The sequence below is a fragment of the Clarias gariepinus genome, chromosome 17 (genome assembly GCF_024256425.1).
Source record: "Clarias gariepinus isolate MV-2021 ecotype Netherlands chromosome 17, CGAR_prim_01v2, whole genome shotgun sequence".
NCBI classification, from domain to species: domain Eukaryota; kingdom Metazoa; phylum Chordata; class Actinopteri; order Siluriformes; family Clariidae; genus Clarias; species Clarias gariepinus.
In genome coordinates, this window is record NC_071116.1 from 22,167,749 (window position 1) to 22,184,969 (window position 17,221).

General features: G+C 38.8%; 1 protein-coding gene across 1 annotated transcript; it reads right to left on the bottom strand.

Annotated features, from left to right (window-relative positions):
- Positions 1-377: 377 nt before the first annotated feature.
- On the bottom strand, positions 378-15,612 carry musk (muscle, skeletal, receptor tyrosine kinase). Its single transcript, XM_053475794.1, has 10 exons — positions 15,575-15,612; positions 13,863-14,126; positions 12,630-12,802; positions 12,384-12,407; positions 11,552-11,640; positions 9,911-10,070; positions 7,713-7,899; positions 7,142-7,336; positions 4,361-4,509; positions 378-2,829 (listed from the first exon to the last, which is right to left on the bottom strand). The coding sequence occupies exons 2-10, from the start codon at positions 14,093-14,095 to the stop codon at positions 2,144-2,146; spliced, it is 1,896 nt and encodes a 631-aa protein (XP_053331769.1). The 5' UTR covers positions 14,096-14,126; positions 15,575-15,612; the 3' UTR covers positions 378-2,143.
- Positions 15,613-17,221: the final 1,609 nt, after the last annotated feature.

A 17,221-nucleotide genomic window follows, 5' to 3' on the forward strand; every position in this document is an offset into this window, starting at 1 on the left:
CGAAATTGGGTCATGCAACTGGACATTTATCCATAAGAAAAAGAAAAGAATCAAGATTTTAGAACGGCCTAGTCAAAGTCCAGATCTCAACCCAATTGAAGAGATGTTTATAACCAAATACCCAGTTCAAATACTTCAATAAATTGAAGCAATGTTGTAAAGAAGAATGGGCCAAACTCCTCCAAAATGATATATAAAATCATATACTGTAGGGAATTATTACTTCAGATTTGCTGCTGAAGGTGGATCAACAACCTATTAAATCATAGTATTTAGTATTAACCCTTAAGCCTTATCCCTTTTTGCCTACTTTTTTGTTAAAAATAAATTAATGGCATGGTGAAAAAAAGTTATATGTTGTTGTTCTTCTAAAGCAATCGGCAACGATCAGACGATTTTTATCATGTTTTTTTCTCACAAAAAAAAAACACATAGCATCAAAAGAGGGGTATAAACTATTACTCAGTAATATCAGAATGCACACACAATCAAGAACATATATCAAAAATGTAAAAGGTTCGCTTAGTTTCATTTTACAAGGCCAACGATCAAGGGAAATATCACTTACTCCTCAGACACATGTTTGAGCTATGACTTGGCGCTTGACTGGTTGACAAGTACAATGAGCAGACGCTGGTGTTGCACCAGTTCCTGTGCAAATTCCAATGGTATCACAATGACCTACAGTGGAGTCCAAAAATCTGAGTTCACCACCAAGTGGACTGTTTTATGTCATTATTTAACAGAAACCGACAAGTCATTTTACAGAAATGACAGTTTGATACACATACGGTACTGTGCAAAAGTCTAGGCCCCCTTGACTTTTGTTAAATTTAATTGTACAAAAAGCATTTAATGTTCAGACAGACAGACAAAAAAAAAACAACTAATGAATGATGCTGGGTTTTTTATGGAAAAGAGCTGTGGCTCAGTAAAACTTACCAGTCAATTTTCTTGTAAAACTGTACAATGTGTACCTGTGTAGACTACTAATGTATAATCATAATAATTATTAATATTAATATAATTTTTTATACTTAATGAAGATTTAAATACCATAAAATGACAAAAATTATAATCCTTTTTAAACAAAAATATGCCTTTTTTTGTAACATATATATTAGTTTTCTATTCATTATTATATTATATAAGGCTAGTCAGCATGGCCTTGCAAAATTTGACCAAATGACAAGAATGTGAAGAAAGCTTTACACTGTATTTTACAGTACATCATAGATATTCTCTTTGCACATTCCCTTCTTAGGAAATTAGGGTCAAAGTCGAGGGTCAGTCATGAAATGGCACCCCTGGAGGAGGCAGGGTGAAGGCCATGCCCAAAATTAATCTGCTATGAAAAGAGAGAAAAAGATTGTAAACACAAGATGGTTTCCTTTTAAATGAGCCAAAACACATTCAAATCAAATCCAAACCAAACATCCAATTAAATTAGTATATTAGTTCGTTCTAATTTTGATGTAGTAATTTGTGCATTGTTTACGTCTTGCCATCCTATATTTATGATAATATTATGTAGTTTTATCATCCAGTCAATATTTAAGGATCATCCCCTTATTTATGCATTCATCTTTACTAACAGCTTCATCATGGTATTTGTGGATCTGGAGCATATCCTGGGAACACTGGAAATGAGGCAGGAATATACACCCTGGTCATTCCAGTCTCTCTAAAATACCGGGCATCATGAACACACACATTCCCACAAGCGTCCATGGTTTGGAGCAATTTAGCATAGCCAAATCGGTATTTTAGTGGTTGGAGAAACACGGAGAACACAAAAACATTTGGTATTCCACACATCTGGGGATCATTTAGGGGATCCTGGACCTGTTTTGTGGCAGTGCCTACTGTGCCATCATGGAGAATTATAGGTAACTGAGAAATATTTGAAAAAGAATATTATTGGTAGTGAACTCAGGAATTTGGACCGTACTGTCTTTTGAATATAAAACTTCTGATTTATCCCACCTGGTCTGTATATACAAAGGCTGTATTCACAAGCAGAGTTTACATCCGTCAGTACAACTAACAGTCAACCTCAGATTGGTTAAAGTCAGAGGATAACTTGTTCCTCAATGATTATGATTGCGTTTGAGCTTTCTTTGCTGTTGATCAGGAGACATCATCAGTTCATGCTAGAATGAAGCACTTGGTTATGCATCCTCTCCAGAATGCGGTGAATGCTGGCAAAGCTGGGTCGGTCGCCTGGGTTCGTGCTCCAACACAAACGCATCAGGTTATAAAGTTCCAGTGGACACTGTTCTGGGCATAGCAGCACATGACCATCCCTGACATAGTATATCACCTCCTCGTGTGCCATCCCATAGTACGGCTGCATACCATGCGAAAAGATCTCCCAAAGCACCACTCCATACGCCCAGACGTCTGATTCAGTGGTGTATCGGTTATAGAAGATGGACTCGGGTGGCATCCAGCGGATAGGAATGGCATCATTCTCACTTGCCTTGTAGTAGTCGGCAGCGTAGATGTTCCGCGACAGGCCAAAGTCCGCAATCTTTACCACCAGGTCCTCTCCTACAAGGCAGTTCCGTGTGGCTAAGTCGCGGTGCACGAATTTGCGCTCAGACAGGTACGCCATGCCTGCCGCCACCTGCTTGGAAACTGAAAGCTGATCCAGGCAGCTGAGTGGACATGGGTCTGGCTCGGAGGACTGAGAATTGGGCCACGTCAGACTTCCCTGGCTCAGGGTGCGCTGTTGGACTGGAGAATGTCGCCGCAGGTACTCGTTTAGGTCTCCATGTGCCATGTACTCAAACATCAAACACATGGGCTTCCCGACAGCACACACACCTAGAGGAAGAAGTATTCAATAAATGAAATACAGTTCCAAAGTTAAATGCTGTCATAAAAGTATCCCTGTTACACTCATGCTGTGGCTATGGTGTATTGTTCCAACACATTGACGATATCTTGCTTAGCAGCAGGGGCTGAAGCCAGCACCAAAATGAACACATCAGTCTATTTTTTATTGTCATTTCCTTGAGGGAAGGACATGATAACAACACAAGGTCACTTTAAACAAATAGCGCTTATGCAACTGCATGCTTACCAAAGCCAAAATCCACATAAATGATGATAGTTGAAATGTACAAATAAATCATTATAAGTGGGATAACTTTGCTATAAATCAAACATGGTTAAAGATCTAACTTTTAGTCATTAGTCGAGTAACAGAGTTATATTTTAAGGCTGGGCAACAATAAAACTTTCAAATCATCATTAATCGCTTGAGTAAAAAATATTCTCAGTTAATCTTAATTATAATATTAAACCCTACATGACAGAAATGCATGAATTTGTCAGATATCTTTTATAAACACATACACAACAAGTCAAAAGTTTGGACATCCCTTGTAATTCCATGGTCTTTCCTGATTTTTATTTCAAAATATGCAATAATCTCATTTAAAGAGGTTATTATTAATATGTGTCTGCTACTTGTATTCTCTGCAAAGCCGTTATAATGGCTTTAATCTGAGGTTTTGTTAATTGGTGCTTTCTAAGGCTGGTAAATCTAAGTGAACTTCTCCTTTGCAGCAGAGGTAGGTCCTAGTCTTGCTTTCCTGGGATGGTCTTCATGAGAGCCAGTTGCATCATGGTGCTTAATAGGTTTTGCAAATGCACTTGACAATACTGTTCTTGCAAGAACTATTCCAGAACAGCTGAACCAAAATAACTACTGATTGTTGCTGTTGTTGTTGTTACTTAATTACCTAATGCCATAGGTGATATTTTATAGATTTGCATTCTCCAGTATTATTCTAGAAAGAAGAAAATGTAACAAAAAGCACTGAAATACAAGGTTTTGACTGGTTATGTGTCTGGTACTGTACAGTACGAAGTTTATTATCTTGAACCTGAGTACAACGTAAGTAATCAGGCCCAAATTTCAGCAGAACTAGCCAGATCTTTTAACAAAACTAGCTGACTGGCTACCCGAAACTGGGCCCGTGGCTAACCAGAGCTAGCGATGTGTTTAGCAGATATAGCAGGAGAGGATCATTGGTCAACTCTTTGCTGGGAATCTCATATGGATCCAAACCATTTACAAGTTGCATTTTTTCAAATCCTGATCCCTGATCTCGTCACAGTAAATCCTGTTCCCTTTCTTCCATTTTCTTTCCATTTTGATGTTTGCATTAGTCTCACACAAATCCTCCACACCTTAGCTATCAAGATGGCTGACACACCCCACAATGCAATGCATTTCAAAGGCCTATTGGTTGAGCCTGGGCTTAAACAATTAGTTTATATCGTACAATAAAATCAAAATAATTGATTTCCAACCCTGGCTAGAATTAATACTACTTAGTGCACATACCCAGCAGCCGGACAATGTTGGGGTGATCAAACTCTGCCATGAGAGCTGCCTCTCTCTGGAAGTCATTCTGCATGTCAGCCGAGGCCTCCTCCTTTAGCATCTTTACAGCCACCATGGTGAAAGCTTCATGTGGTAACAGCCCAGGAGCCCTGAAGAACAACCACCACATATTACATAGTCAGAAATTGTTACAGATTTTTACTTTATATTTAGGGTTGTGTTTACCCTGAGTTGCCAGTTAGAAGGTCATGGGTTCAAATCCTAAAACACACAAACTCCTTTGTTTGGTTCAGATTGCTGGTTTTCTTCTTTGTCTTTCGGCTGTTCCCTTTCAGGGGTCGCCACAGCGAATCACCTGCCTCCACCTAACCCCATCCTCTGCTTCCACTTCTCGTACCCAACTAACTTCATGTCCTCTCTCACTGCATCCATAAATCTTTTTTCTTTGGTCTTCCTCCTGCCTGGCAGTTCCAACCTCAGCAACCTTCCACCAATAAATTCACAATCTCTCCTCTGAGCATGTCCAAACCACCTCAATCTGGCCCCTATCTCCAAAACATCTAACATGGGTTTGTCCCTCTGATGAACTCATTCTTGATCCTATCCGTCCTTGTCACTCCCAAAAAAGAACCTCAACATCTTCAGCTCTGCTACATCTAGCTCTGCCTCCTGTCTTTTCTTCAGTGCCACTGTCTCTAAGCCGTAGAGCATCACTGGTCTCACCACTGTCCTGTACACCTTTCCTTTCACTCTCGCTGATACTTTATCGCACAACACACCTGACACTTTTCTCCACCCATTCCAACCTGCCTGTACCCGCCTCTTCACCTCCTTCACTTCATTAAAAGAGAAGATTTTTCCAAAGATGCAAAAAGGATTAAAAAACACTTATTGTGAGTTCTTGTATCAGCGCGAATAGTGTATAACTGCATTAACGCTATAAATGCACCTCCCAGAGTTTTGACAAAATGACTAAATCATCTTGAAGTTGCGTTTGTGGAAAGTGCAGTGAATGATGAATTGGCTGATTATTAAAAGTATTACAAACAAGCTCTGATTATGTGTATGTAGCGAGTCACTTCAACTTTGGTGTATATCTTGAGAAACTTTAAAAACAATACATAAAGGTCAGTTTACAGTGCATCATCAGCACTGGTATCACTTAATGACAGTTAACGACAGCACCTTATCAGACAGTGTAAATTCATGACTCCACTATAAACTGCAACCACAGTCGACAGACTGTAAATGTTTCCGACTTCAGCATTCTCCAAAAGTCAGTCGACCACATTAGGTCACTCGTGGCAGCTGCTATTTTGCCCAGCCAATAGTTTCACTTTACTGATCATGTAACAGAAAGACGTTATGTGATTCGCTCTTGATGGATGTGTCATATATTGCTATAATACAGTATGTGCTTGTTCACAGATGCGTGTTGCCAAAGACATGTATATATATATATATAGTGTTTTTAATAGATGACTTTAGGAGCTGGAGGAAAATGATTTGACAGATTAAATGAAAATCTAAAAATGGCCTTTATCGTGTTTTGCAAAATCATTATTTGATAGTTAGACAGAATGTGCTGCGGATGAAAAGGCGACTTTAACATCTGGAGTAGAATTGTAAAGCTAGTATTGGATAGTGCATGTTTTTGCCGAGCATACTGTAATACTACATATACGAGTAGTCATGAAAAGGGATGTTGAACCCATAACCTCCTTCTCACTGATAAGTCTTTATCCTAACAAAGCTGAATTATACTGTCAGGCAAAGTACCTGACCTATTGCACCATTTTCAGTCCAAAACATTTAGCTTAGACTACAGTACTCCAGATCTTCACTGAAGGTTAGCATACACAATCTGCACTGCGATGCTAAACACAGCTTCAGCTCCACGATAAACAACAGGCACGCTTTGTCTCATAGTTTGACAGTGCGCTCTACCTAAACCAGTTACATGCAATCATATCCAGACCTTCACCATCATGGAAAAGAACACAAGTTCGGTTTTAAATCAGACTAAGAGAGAAGCACAGAAGCTCTTTTTCTCTACTGCTGGGTCATAATGGCAGCCATTCAAGCGCGGACTTCGCATGCCATTAAAAGTGCACTTCCTGTGCGCCAGTCTCCCAAATGTTCCTGCAGAAGGTAAATACTAGCAGAGTCGCTATAAATAGGGCCCTAAGCAGTGCCTACTGGCTCGATAAAGTCTGCAGGGAAGTTTCACATCAGTGCCCATATGATGCCTGATGAAAGCCTCATCTCTGTATCTATTTCAGGAGTGAGCTGTGTGAGTTTGACACCCCACACTGCTGTTCCCAGGAGTCTACACCAACTCGACGCATGCCTCCCTATTGCAGGAGGGTTACATGGCCGGGGATTATGCAAACAGCAGTTGATTTACTGCATGTGTGTGTGTGTCATGTCCACACAGGACGACTTTTGACATAAAAGATTACTTATCATGCTGGATTTGTAAAAGGCAGATCGTTGGAAAGTAAAATATTGGAAGAAAAAAATATACATTATAATTTAATTATAATTTTAAATTTAATTTTGTTTTATTTTATATATATCCTATAGTGCAGTGGTTTCTTAAAGTCTATGTACCCTTTACTATTAATATTATCAAATGTAAAATCATTCAAATATTTATTAACTTATTCCACACATAAAATATCATATTTCTTCATATCTGGGTCAGCAGACATGTTTTTTTATTTTTTCATTGTTTGTTCATACCGCTTAGGCACAGTTTGGCACAGCCTTCCTTCTCACCTTGCCTGAAACACCCGTCCGAAGGCCCCTTCTCCGATGTCGCGCACGTATTCAATGTTATTACGCGGGTACTCGAGCATCAGTAGCTTGGAGTTGAGCAGCAGGGGAAGGCGCTGGTACATGGGGTTCGGGTGCAGCCTGTCTAACAGCAGCTCAGAAGGGAGGGTGGTGAGAGTCGGCACCTCCATGGTCCTGCTGGGAACGTACAATAGATTGCACACTGAGAGGGCGCGAGAAATTCTCTTCATATGGAGAGACATACTTCAAACTTACGAGACAGTCACTAAATAAGAACAAAAATAATGATGATGATTTATTATTATTGTTGCTTGAGATTATTTGTAGTATTTTGAATATGTCTCGTTTTTTTTTTATAAATAAAAAAGACACCCTGTTACAGAAGGTAAAAAACTAAAATCACAGATTGTCTTGTAAATACTGAATGAATGTGTTTTTAATGTATTTTATGTCTTTTTAAATTTTATTACATGTGCACGTGAGACTGTGACACATAAGCGTACTGTAAGTGCTGAATCTAACAATTGGTATGAAATGTGAGATGTTCGCACACCTTTTTCGACGCTTCCACCTTTTTCGTCTCTTGAGACACATGAGCAGAATGATGGTGAAGAACGCTACACCTGCAAATCCAGCCATGATGACTATGATGATGCTCATGTAGTAGCCGGTGGACACCACAGGCATGGTGTTTGAAGGGGCCAGTTTTGGAGCAGGCAGAACTCTCACACTGGTAACTTCTGGAAAATGATAAGAAAAAAAAATCTTGATAATGATTTGTGATTATAATGACATGTTTAAAGAGGTCCTATTATGCTTTTTCAAATATTTTCCTTCATGCAGTGTGTCATGTAGCTGTATGTGAACATAAACTATCTGTGACGCTGACAGTGCACGATAAATGGAGTTTTTGTCTATTAAAAAAATAATCAGGTTACATTCGCCTAAACAATCGTTAGCAAATCTATTTTTACTCTGTTACCGATCCACGTCACTCCGTAACATATTTGCATAATGTCCGCTCACGTTCAACTTGCCTGCCATCTTACAATTAACGTTACCACACTCTTGTTAATGTGACCGAGCATTCATGCCGGGTTTGCTTAAACACTTTGTAATATATAAAAACAATAAAAACGTGAGCACGCGAAATCCTTTTTAACTGTTTATTCTCCACCATTCACCAAAACTGAGTTTTAAGAGAAGGAGAGATTGTTGTGGATCATTTTCTTTCGAAGATTTTTTTAACCGGATTATCTTTGACTGGACATATTCCCCGGACTTCTCGCCCTCTGTCATCGGCCTCTCTGACTTTATTAACCCCGGTGAGACCGAACCATACTCGGATAACACGCATACAATAAACACCGACTTCGGACATTTTTACACATACACACACCGTTTATTATATATAGTTTGTAAATATTGTTTATATCCTTGTTTGGTTGTTGTGCACATTTTCCGTTCACTTTATTTAGTTTTGTATAATACATGTTTGCTTTATTTACTTGTTTGTGTTTGTCCTTTTTGCTCACCGGCCTTTTAACGCAACACCGACACAAAGATAAAAGACCTCTCGATTTTTGTAGCCACAGTTAATATAAAATTAGCCTGTCGTTACACGGTAAAACCGACGCCATCTTTTCTATGTATTGACCCGTCGTTCAGTTATGGTCATGGGCGTTTCGTTTTCCGACACATGCTGTAGCGGTAGACCAATCATTAATCACTGCGCCATCGGACCAATCACAGCAGTAAGGGCTCACGGAAAGGAGGGGTTTAAACAGACTAAATCTTCGAACTGCTTCACACGAGTCGTTTACAAATTATTTAGAAATGGGGTAAAAAAAATCTATTTTTAGAGAAAACTGAAGTGTTTTTTGACCTTGCATACATGTAAACCTGTTTTAAGAGACTCATTAAGCAATATTAGAAACCTTTAAAATGGCATAATAGGACCCCTTTAATCATACAATAGAAATTATGTAAAAATTAATAAGAATTCATCTTATAACTTATTTGTCTTGTCTTGTATCTGGACGACTATATTGCATGTTTATGTATATTCACTTTTATATTTACATATTATTGTTTACCTTATATTATTATTATAATTTTTTTATGATGCACTATTTGGGCCCTTTCCTGGCACACTCTCCCTAAACTACCATGCTTGGGGCACAGGGTGGGACCCACCTTGTACAGGATGCCAGTCTATTTCCGGGCACACACTCACTTATACTCTACAGGCAGTATATGCGAGACAGCTTAATCTGCATGTCGTGATTATTGGAGGTAACTTGAGTACCCGAAGGAAACCCACCAATCGCAAAGAGGACATGCAAACTCCACACACACAGACGCGAGGTGAAACTTGAACCCTCCGCCCAGGAGGTGCGAGATCATAGTGCTAACCACTAATCCACCGTGCCACTCATGTACATCTCTCATATGTGAAATAATGCAGCTTATAGTTGGTCTTGTCCAAACCTCATCACTTTACCTCATCCTTTACCTTGGATATCTTGGATTTGAGATTACATGGCAATTAAAGGGGACAATGGACACTTTTTTCCCTAATATGTGCAAAAACATTAATTTTTGACCTTTTGAAAGTGTCCAGATGAAATGAATAAATGAAATATTTTTTATAACTGTATCCAGTGCTAAGGCCTTTGATGTAGAATGCGTGCTGTTTGTATTTATGTTTACATGCATATGTACTATATTAAGCCATATATGCCACGCTACCTTCTACACATTTGGGCACAAGGCAATACTCCCAGCGTATACTGGGGTTGGTGGAGTAGCACCACGGCCGGTCGCTCTCCCCTCCCGGATTGCGGCAGTAGTTCTCAGCATTCTTCAGCTCTGGGATGACGTCCACAGAGAGCTTGTGAGGATGAGGATCCTAAAAGGAAGAATGAATATCATGAACGTTGTACTGTAGTCCCATAAGTAAAATTATGTTTAAAAATGAAGTTTGTTTTTATATGGTTAATACTGGATCTTACTAGGATGTGTTCATGATTCATAGTTGAATCGGGTTAAATAAACTTTGTGCTTGCTTCCAAGTAACTGGATGAGTTACAGTAAGACAACCAGAAAATAGTAGGATGTAATTAAATGTGGGGAAATTTCTGCCACTTCCTCACCTTATCAACCACACTTTCATTTTTACAACACTTCTTTTTATAAACATAGATAAATAGTCAATGAACACTTCAAACCGTGGAGGAAAAAAACAATTACTTCTTCTGGGAATGTGTGCACGAACACCAAGGTGCTTTCCAAAAGGTCAAGGTGAATGTCAAATTAAATGAGTTCTCCACTGCAAAGAACTGAAACACAGTTATTTTTTTTTTTCAGCCTACTGGACCGTGTAACTCACGGTAGTGTCTCGGTACAGGCTTTTGCTTCTGAAGGTATGTTAAGACAAATTAATTTCAATTATAATTCATTTAGCATAAATGATACCAATAGTTCATTTGTATTAATATCAAAGCGGAACGTATTAATTAACTCATACTGACTCATTTAGGGAAGCTGGTGGTTTAGTGGCTGCCACTGTCCCCTCGCACCTCCCGGGTCCGGGTTTAATTCCCACCTCATGGAGTTTGCATGTTCTCCCTGTGCTTGATGGGTTTCCTCAGGGTACTCTGGTTTCCTCCCACAGTCCAAAGACATGCAGATTAGGCTAATTGGCGTTCCAGACTTGCTTGTAGTGTGTGAATGAGTGTGTAAGTGATGGAATGGCCCCCCGTCTAAGGAGATTTACAGTAGGGCATGGGGCAGGGTACATCCTGGATGGGGTGCCAATACATCGCAGGGCACACACATGCTCATTTACATGTTACTGGCAATTTGGGAACTCAGTTAGCCTAATCTGCATGTCTTTGAATTGTGGAAGAGCACACAGAAAAAAAACCCACCAAACACAAGGAAATCATGTAAACTCCATGCACACAGACTCAAGATGGGAACCCTGGAGGTGCAAGGTGACAGCGCTAACCACTAAACCACAGTGTCACCCAGAAGGTGTTCACATATCAGAATTGCCAGTTTTGTTATTATTTGCTGCACTTGTTTTGACTGTGGATAGCATTAGCTCATAGCTAGTAAACAAGCTCCTATTGATCATAGATGTACAGTATATAATAAAATACTACGTTTTTATACTAAAAACTAGATATATCCTCCAGTCGAGGGCCCTTGCAGATATAGAAAGACAAACTTGTGTGTGTGTGTGTGTGTGTGTTTGCATGTTGAATAGCTTTGCTCATGCCTCTGTCCCTAATGACCCTGAATGAGCTCAGACAGTTATGATAACGGTTATCTCGCATCCCAGTTCCCTGACAGACTTAATTAAAGTAAGAAGGAATAAATAATTACCTGCTGGTCCCATCGCTGGCAAGGAACACCAGATGCTGTGACATTGTGATTGCCTTGATAAAACCTTCCGCTATCATCATAGCACGTTGCTGTTTGAAGAAAAAAAAAAAAAAGCAAACACACTGAAAATCTGCATATTCATACTTTTAGTTTAGTACTCTACTGATGAATGTTAAATGTTGTATTTAGATTCACACAAACTTTATAGCCAATAGAACAGGAGAAAGTGACTACAGATTTAAAGCGAAAAAGGATGTAGACACCTGTCAATCCTGCCCTTAGGTGTTTCTTGGGTTTCACAATTTCCCTTCAGTGGAAGTGAGAGGACGATTTGCATTTACAGCTTTTGACAGACTTTCTTATCTATTTTTATCTTTTCATACATATGAGAAGTTGAGGGTTAAAGGCCTTGATCAAGAGCCCAACAGTGGCAGCTTGATGGTTCCAACTCCGGACCGGCTGGATCAATAGTCCAACACTTTAACCACCGAGCTTCCGCAGTCCACAAATTTGGGAAGTGAGTTTTGTGAAGACTTTGCTAAAAGAACTTAAGTCCCTACATAAACCCCTGGCCTCAACCCAACTGAGATGACCTGGAATATTGATTGTATTGTATCTCAGGTCTCCGCACCTGATTTAATTTCACTAATGCTCTTGGGGCTGATGGGGACAGATCTCCCTAGCTCCAACATCTAGTGGAAATCCATGGCACAAAAATGTAGGTTATTATAATATCAAATTGACTAAATCTGATATTCACAAATGGGAGTAACGGCCAGGTGTCTACAAACTTTTCGCCTTATCCAGTATAAAACATGAACACCACACATACTTGTGATTTGGTCTTTCTTCATCTCTGTAAGGGAAAAAAAAACCCTCATTATGGAATGTACTGTAATATGATTGATTTTTTGTTTCACATATCAGTTATATTCTTAGTACGGTATGTTGCTTCACACTGAGCGGATGCACATGAGAGGCTACGGGCTGAATCTATTATTTGGTTCAGCTTCGCGATGTACAGCATAATTTCTATTATTTTAGCCAGATGAGAAAACGATTTTAAAAAGTTACTTACCTACATATGCTACGGCGGTGCATGTCGCAGGATCTGCCTGCAGACTGGGCAGAGTCTCACAGTCTGGTAAAGTGAGGCTCAGGCTTGGAGAAACGACTCCTCTGTGATTCCTCTCCTCCATCAAGTGCCATTCTTTATAACAATAGAGCTCCTTTACAGCCAGACAGTGCTCCCTATGAGGCAGTTAAATTATGACATTCATACTTCATATGAAAAATGTTAGAAAGAAATCTAAGCCATTTTTTCTTTCATTAATATTTCCTAAATGAGGAGGCAAATTAGTGAAGGAGAAATTGACCCAAGGCTCTGGTCCCATCTCACAGAAAAGCCAATGCAGCCCAAGTTGCTGAAAAAGTCAAAGCTGGTTACCATAGAAAGGCACCAGAACACCACAAACAAGGCGCAGTAGGCAACTACAGCCCAAGACTGCTGACCCAAATCCCAATTTGAAAGGACCCACCCCACAACCCACAGCATCCAAGTGATTCACTAACAACATCCTGGTGCCAGACACCACGGCACACCTCAATATACTATAGGTCATGCCCTAAAGTGCAGTGGTGTAATGGTTTTAATGTTATGGCTGATCATTTATGGTAAACAAGATTACATACTAAACTGGTTGTACAGTAAGTCATTGTGTAATGGTTGGTCTTTGGATTATGTTTCAACATTTTATAGATATATAGTAAAATAAAAGTTGAACAAGCAAAATGTGTAACAAAAATAAGTTTGTGCACCCCGAAGGAAAGTGTAGTGGAGATTATATTAGTATTAGTGTTTGCTCAAAAAATGTAGTAAATACAAATTTATACTTAACGCTCTTTTGTTTTGGTAAAGACAGTTGATAAAAGAGGTCTGCCTCTGTCTTTTCCAATTTTGTTTGATTTTGACATTTGATTGCAATTTTTCAAAATACGTTGTTTATAAAAAACTGTCTATTGGTGCATAAATATGCAGAAAATGTACAGAATATACCCCCCCACACTTGAATATCAACTGCTTATTGACGTTGTTTTTTATTCACTGAGAATAATTGGTTGATTATGACTGGCTGTGGGTTTAGGTGACCACATCTTTGACGTAGCCTAACTTCCCAAAGGGGCCAGAATGTGGGCGAAAGTGTATAAAGGGAGTTCAAATCTGTTCCGCGACAGCCTTCTAATTTTCACAGATTTGCTGAAAGCCGTTGCAAAAAGCAGTAAAACAAATCTAAATGATTCAGTTGTGTACCTGCAGACAGGTTTGGGTGCTGGCCCGAGGCCTGATGGGCTGCAGTCCTGGAAGGCAGCATGGCAGAGCAGTGAGCGAGCTGCAGGCTGGCACAGCGGGCTTGTTCCCTCCAGCTCCGCCCAGCCTGCATGCGCCAGGAACTCCTGAGCTTGCTCAGGATCCGGCAGAGAAGAGTTAAAGAAGACGAGTGCGGAACGTCTCAACAGCCCACGACAAACTTCACCCCGGTACATACTGCAGTAACCAGCACTGCCTTTGTAGAGCCTGGGGAAAGAGGAGGATACGATGATGGATAGTATGGTGAGCAATATAGCAAAGAATGTTAATAAAAAAAGAGGGAAAAAAATGAGTTGAGTTTAGTGTCCTCAGAGCACCTTTTTGGTTTTATGTCTTTTTCCAGTGTGACTACATTTCCTATAACAGCATGTCATTTATTCCTTTTAAAGCACAGCAATTAGCCCACCCTAACTAAGCATTAAAGAATGAAATAGCATACAGTATATTTTATCCATTTAATGTGGATTGGACTTCTTGAGGAAAGGTGGAAAATATAACAAACAAGTAATTCTTCCTGTTCTTTTATTATAGCAGCTATAAAGTTATTCTTTCTCCAGGCATGTTTTTCTTTCTCTTTATGATTTTCCAAAAAAACAAACCAAAAAAAAACGCAAAGTTAAAGCTCATCTGTCCTGAAGACTTTTAAAATTTAACCCAAAAGCCTTACCACTGACTGTTACACAGCACTGACACTGGAGACTCCTTTCATAAATAACACAAACATACACAAACAATACTAATAATAAGACTTTGTGATTAATGTGGAGCGTCTCCCAATGACTATACATCATTATATGTATAAAATGATAGTTGATAGACAAGTTTTAATACAAATCTGTGATTTAAATCAGAGATCAGATTTAAATCAGATTTAGAAATAAAAAAAAAAAATCGACAATTGTTTTTGCTTCTATTATTTATTCTTATCTTGAGAACGTAAATACTCGAGTAAAACATTTAACACACTTAAACAATAAACAAAGCAGGATTATTTTATCCAGTATCACATTCAAAAACAAAACCCAAGGCGCATGGCTATTCGACTTAATTTAACTTCGGTCTAATTATACCCAGATGTCAAATCTGTGCCATGTAGTGTTAAAACTGACGGAGCATTTACTTTGGTTCACATTTAATTCAGAACATGTGGAACGCAATACATTACAGACTGCTTATGTACGATATACTTTATGTATATAGACGCTTATTCAGCCCATGTGCCCCATTTTTCCAGAAGCACAGCATCTACTTAGATGAAATCCATTATCCAGCTGTCAGGCTTCATTAAAAGGAAACTCGATGCACGCTGCAAGGTTTTTCCATTCACTCTTCTTGCACAGGATGGAATTTATTGTTTCCTTATCAGGACCATAGATCTGAATTATAACCAGATCCAACACCAACTCCTCTGGATTAGATAAGAAGCCAACGAAAGCTTTGGAATGGCTAAAACCTCCTGAGGACTGATAATTATTCACTCGTATTCTAGAAAGTATACAGAGTCGAAGGCCAGCGTCAATTTTTTTCCAATGCTGAATGAATTACATGCAAAGTTTAATGTTTCAGATAGAGAGATACCTCAATCCGAGCACAGCACAGACCATACATTTCCAGTTAATGCATCCGCTATGTTTTTACTGTGTAAAGATGCTTACCTCCATTCTATGGGAAAATCACAGGATCCAGAAATCAGCATCAGGCCAAAGCCGAAGGAAAAAAAGAAAAAGAAGAAGTTAAGCAGTTTCTTGGCCATGATAAAGAATAATGCAGCCACTCTGTAATACAGACCATGCTTGTGATATGCTTGGCCCAAAAAATGTGTGTGAAGATGTGTGTGTGGTCTGGAGGAAAGAGCAGGTGTGAACTTTGACAAGCTGGATGGGATAATGGGGGGTGTTGAAAGAAGAACCTTCTGCGTTTTATGCTACATCAAAAGGGCAGCATGGTCAACTCCGAAAAAAAGGAGAGGAAAAAAAGAAAAGCAAATTGATTTTTCTTGTTTTCTGTGTTAAAGCAAAGCGATTCTGTTCACATCACAAACACAACATCATAAATCTCTGTAATCCCTGGCAGTTTAACAGATTGCAGTTTTTTTGGATAATACTGGGTCTTCAGCAAGCTAACATCAAGAATATATCTGGGATGAGGGATTCACCTCCTGGGACGCCAGAGTCTTCAAAGAACAGCTATGCTAACAAACAAGGCCTGACTGAAATAACACCCCTCGGTAAATAAACACACACACACACACTAGCTCAAATACAGCTGAGGGTCACCAAAATTAAAGACTTCAGTAAATTAGGGAACAAGCTAACAACATAATAAAAAAACTATAAAATTTTAATTCCACACTATCCTTAGAAATAAAAGTAAGGTTTTGTCTGTACAATGGTCAGAACTCACTCTTTCAGAAATATCTTTATGTTTCATACACTGGAGGACCCGAAACCAGTCTCAGGAAAAAAATTCTGTATGTCTGTATGTCTGTATGTCTGTCCAGCCAGATTATGTCACAGCATCAGGCAAAACTTTCTGGACGAAATTTATTGAAATTTCTGCAGTTTAACCTGCACCATAAGTAAAATCAAAATGTTGAGTAAAAGCAATGTTATGAACAGTTATGTGCCGGATATATTAATTTACTTTTTTTTTTAAAAAAGATGCTAATAAGCTACTTGCTCAATGTGAACAAACACCTGGACCAATAGATATTAATTAGAAAATCTAAACGGAATATTTTTACTGGGTTAAGATAATATTTCCACCGCCGAAATAACAGCACTGAATTGGTATAAGTGACTATAAGTGCGCTGGAGTCATTTTAAGACAAAACTTTATCTTTATACTATCTACTATTTCGATTTTTTATGTGCAATTACATTTAATTACATTTAGCATAACCAAGGTCTAAACATAAACTTTTCTACATCCTCTACTTCCCATTGATTGTAATAAGATAAAATTGTACAATTTCCTAATATTTAGCCACCAATCCAGTGGAAACCAATACCATATAATGTTGTCACACCAAACAGTGTTAGAGTTTTAAACATTTTTTTAGCAGTTTATCGTAGTTGTAGGCGGACATGTACGTAGGCTTCAACATAAAATAATAATAACAACAATAATAATAAAAAATTTACATTAAAGCTTTTTTTAGCTTTAAACTTTCTACAAACTCCATAACAGTTAACAATGGGTACTGTACTTACGCTTAGTAAAAATAAAGTGAATAAAAGCATGAATAACAGCAGACCTACTGTGTCTGTGCTTCAGTAATAATTTAGAAAGCGCACACCAAG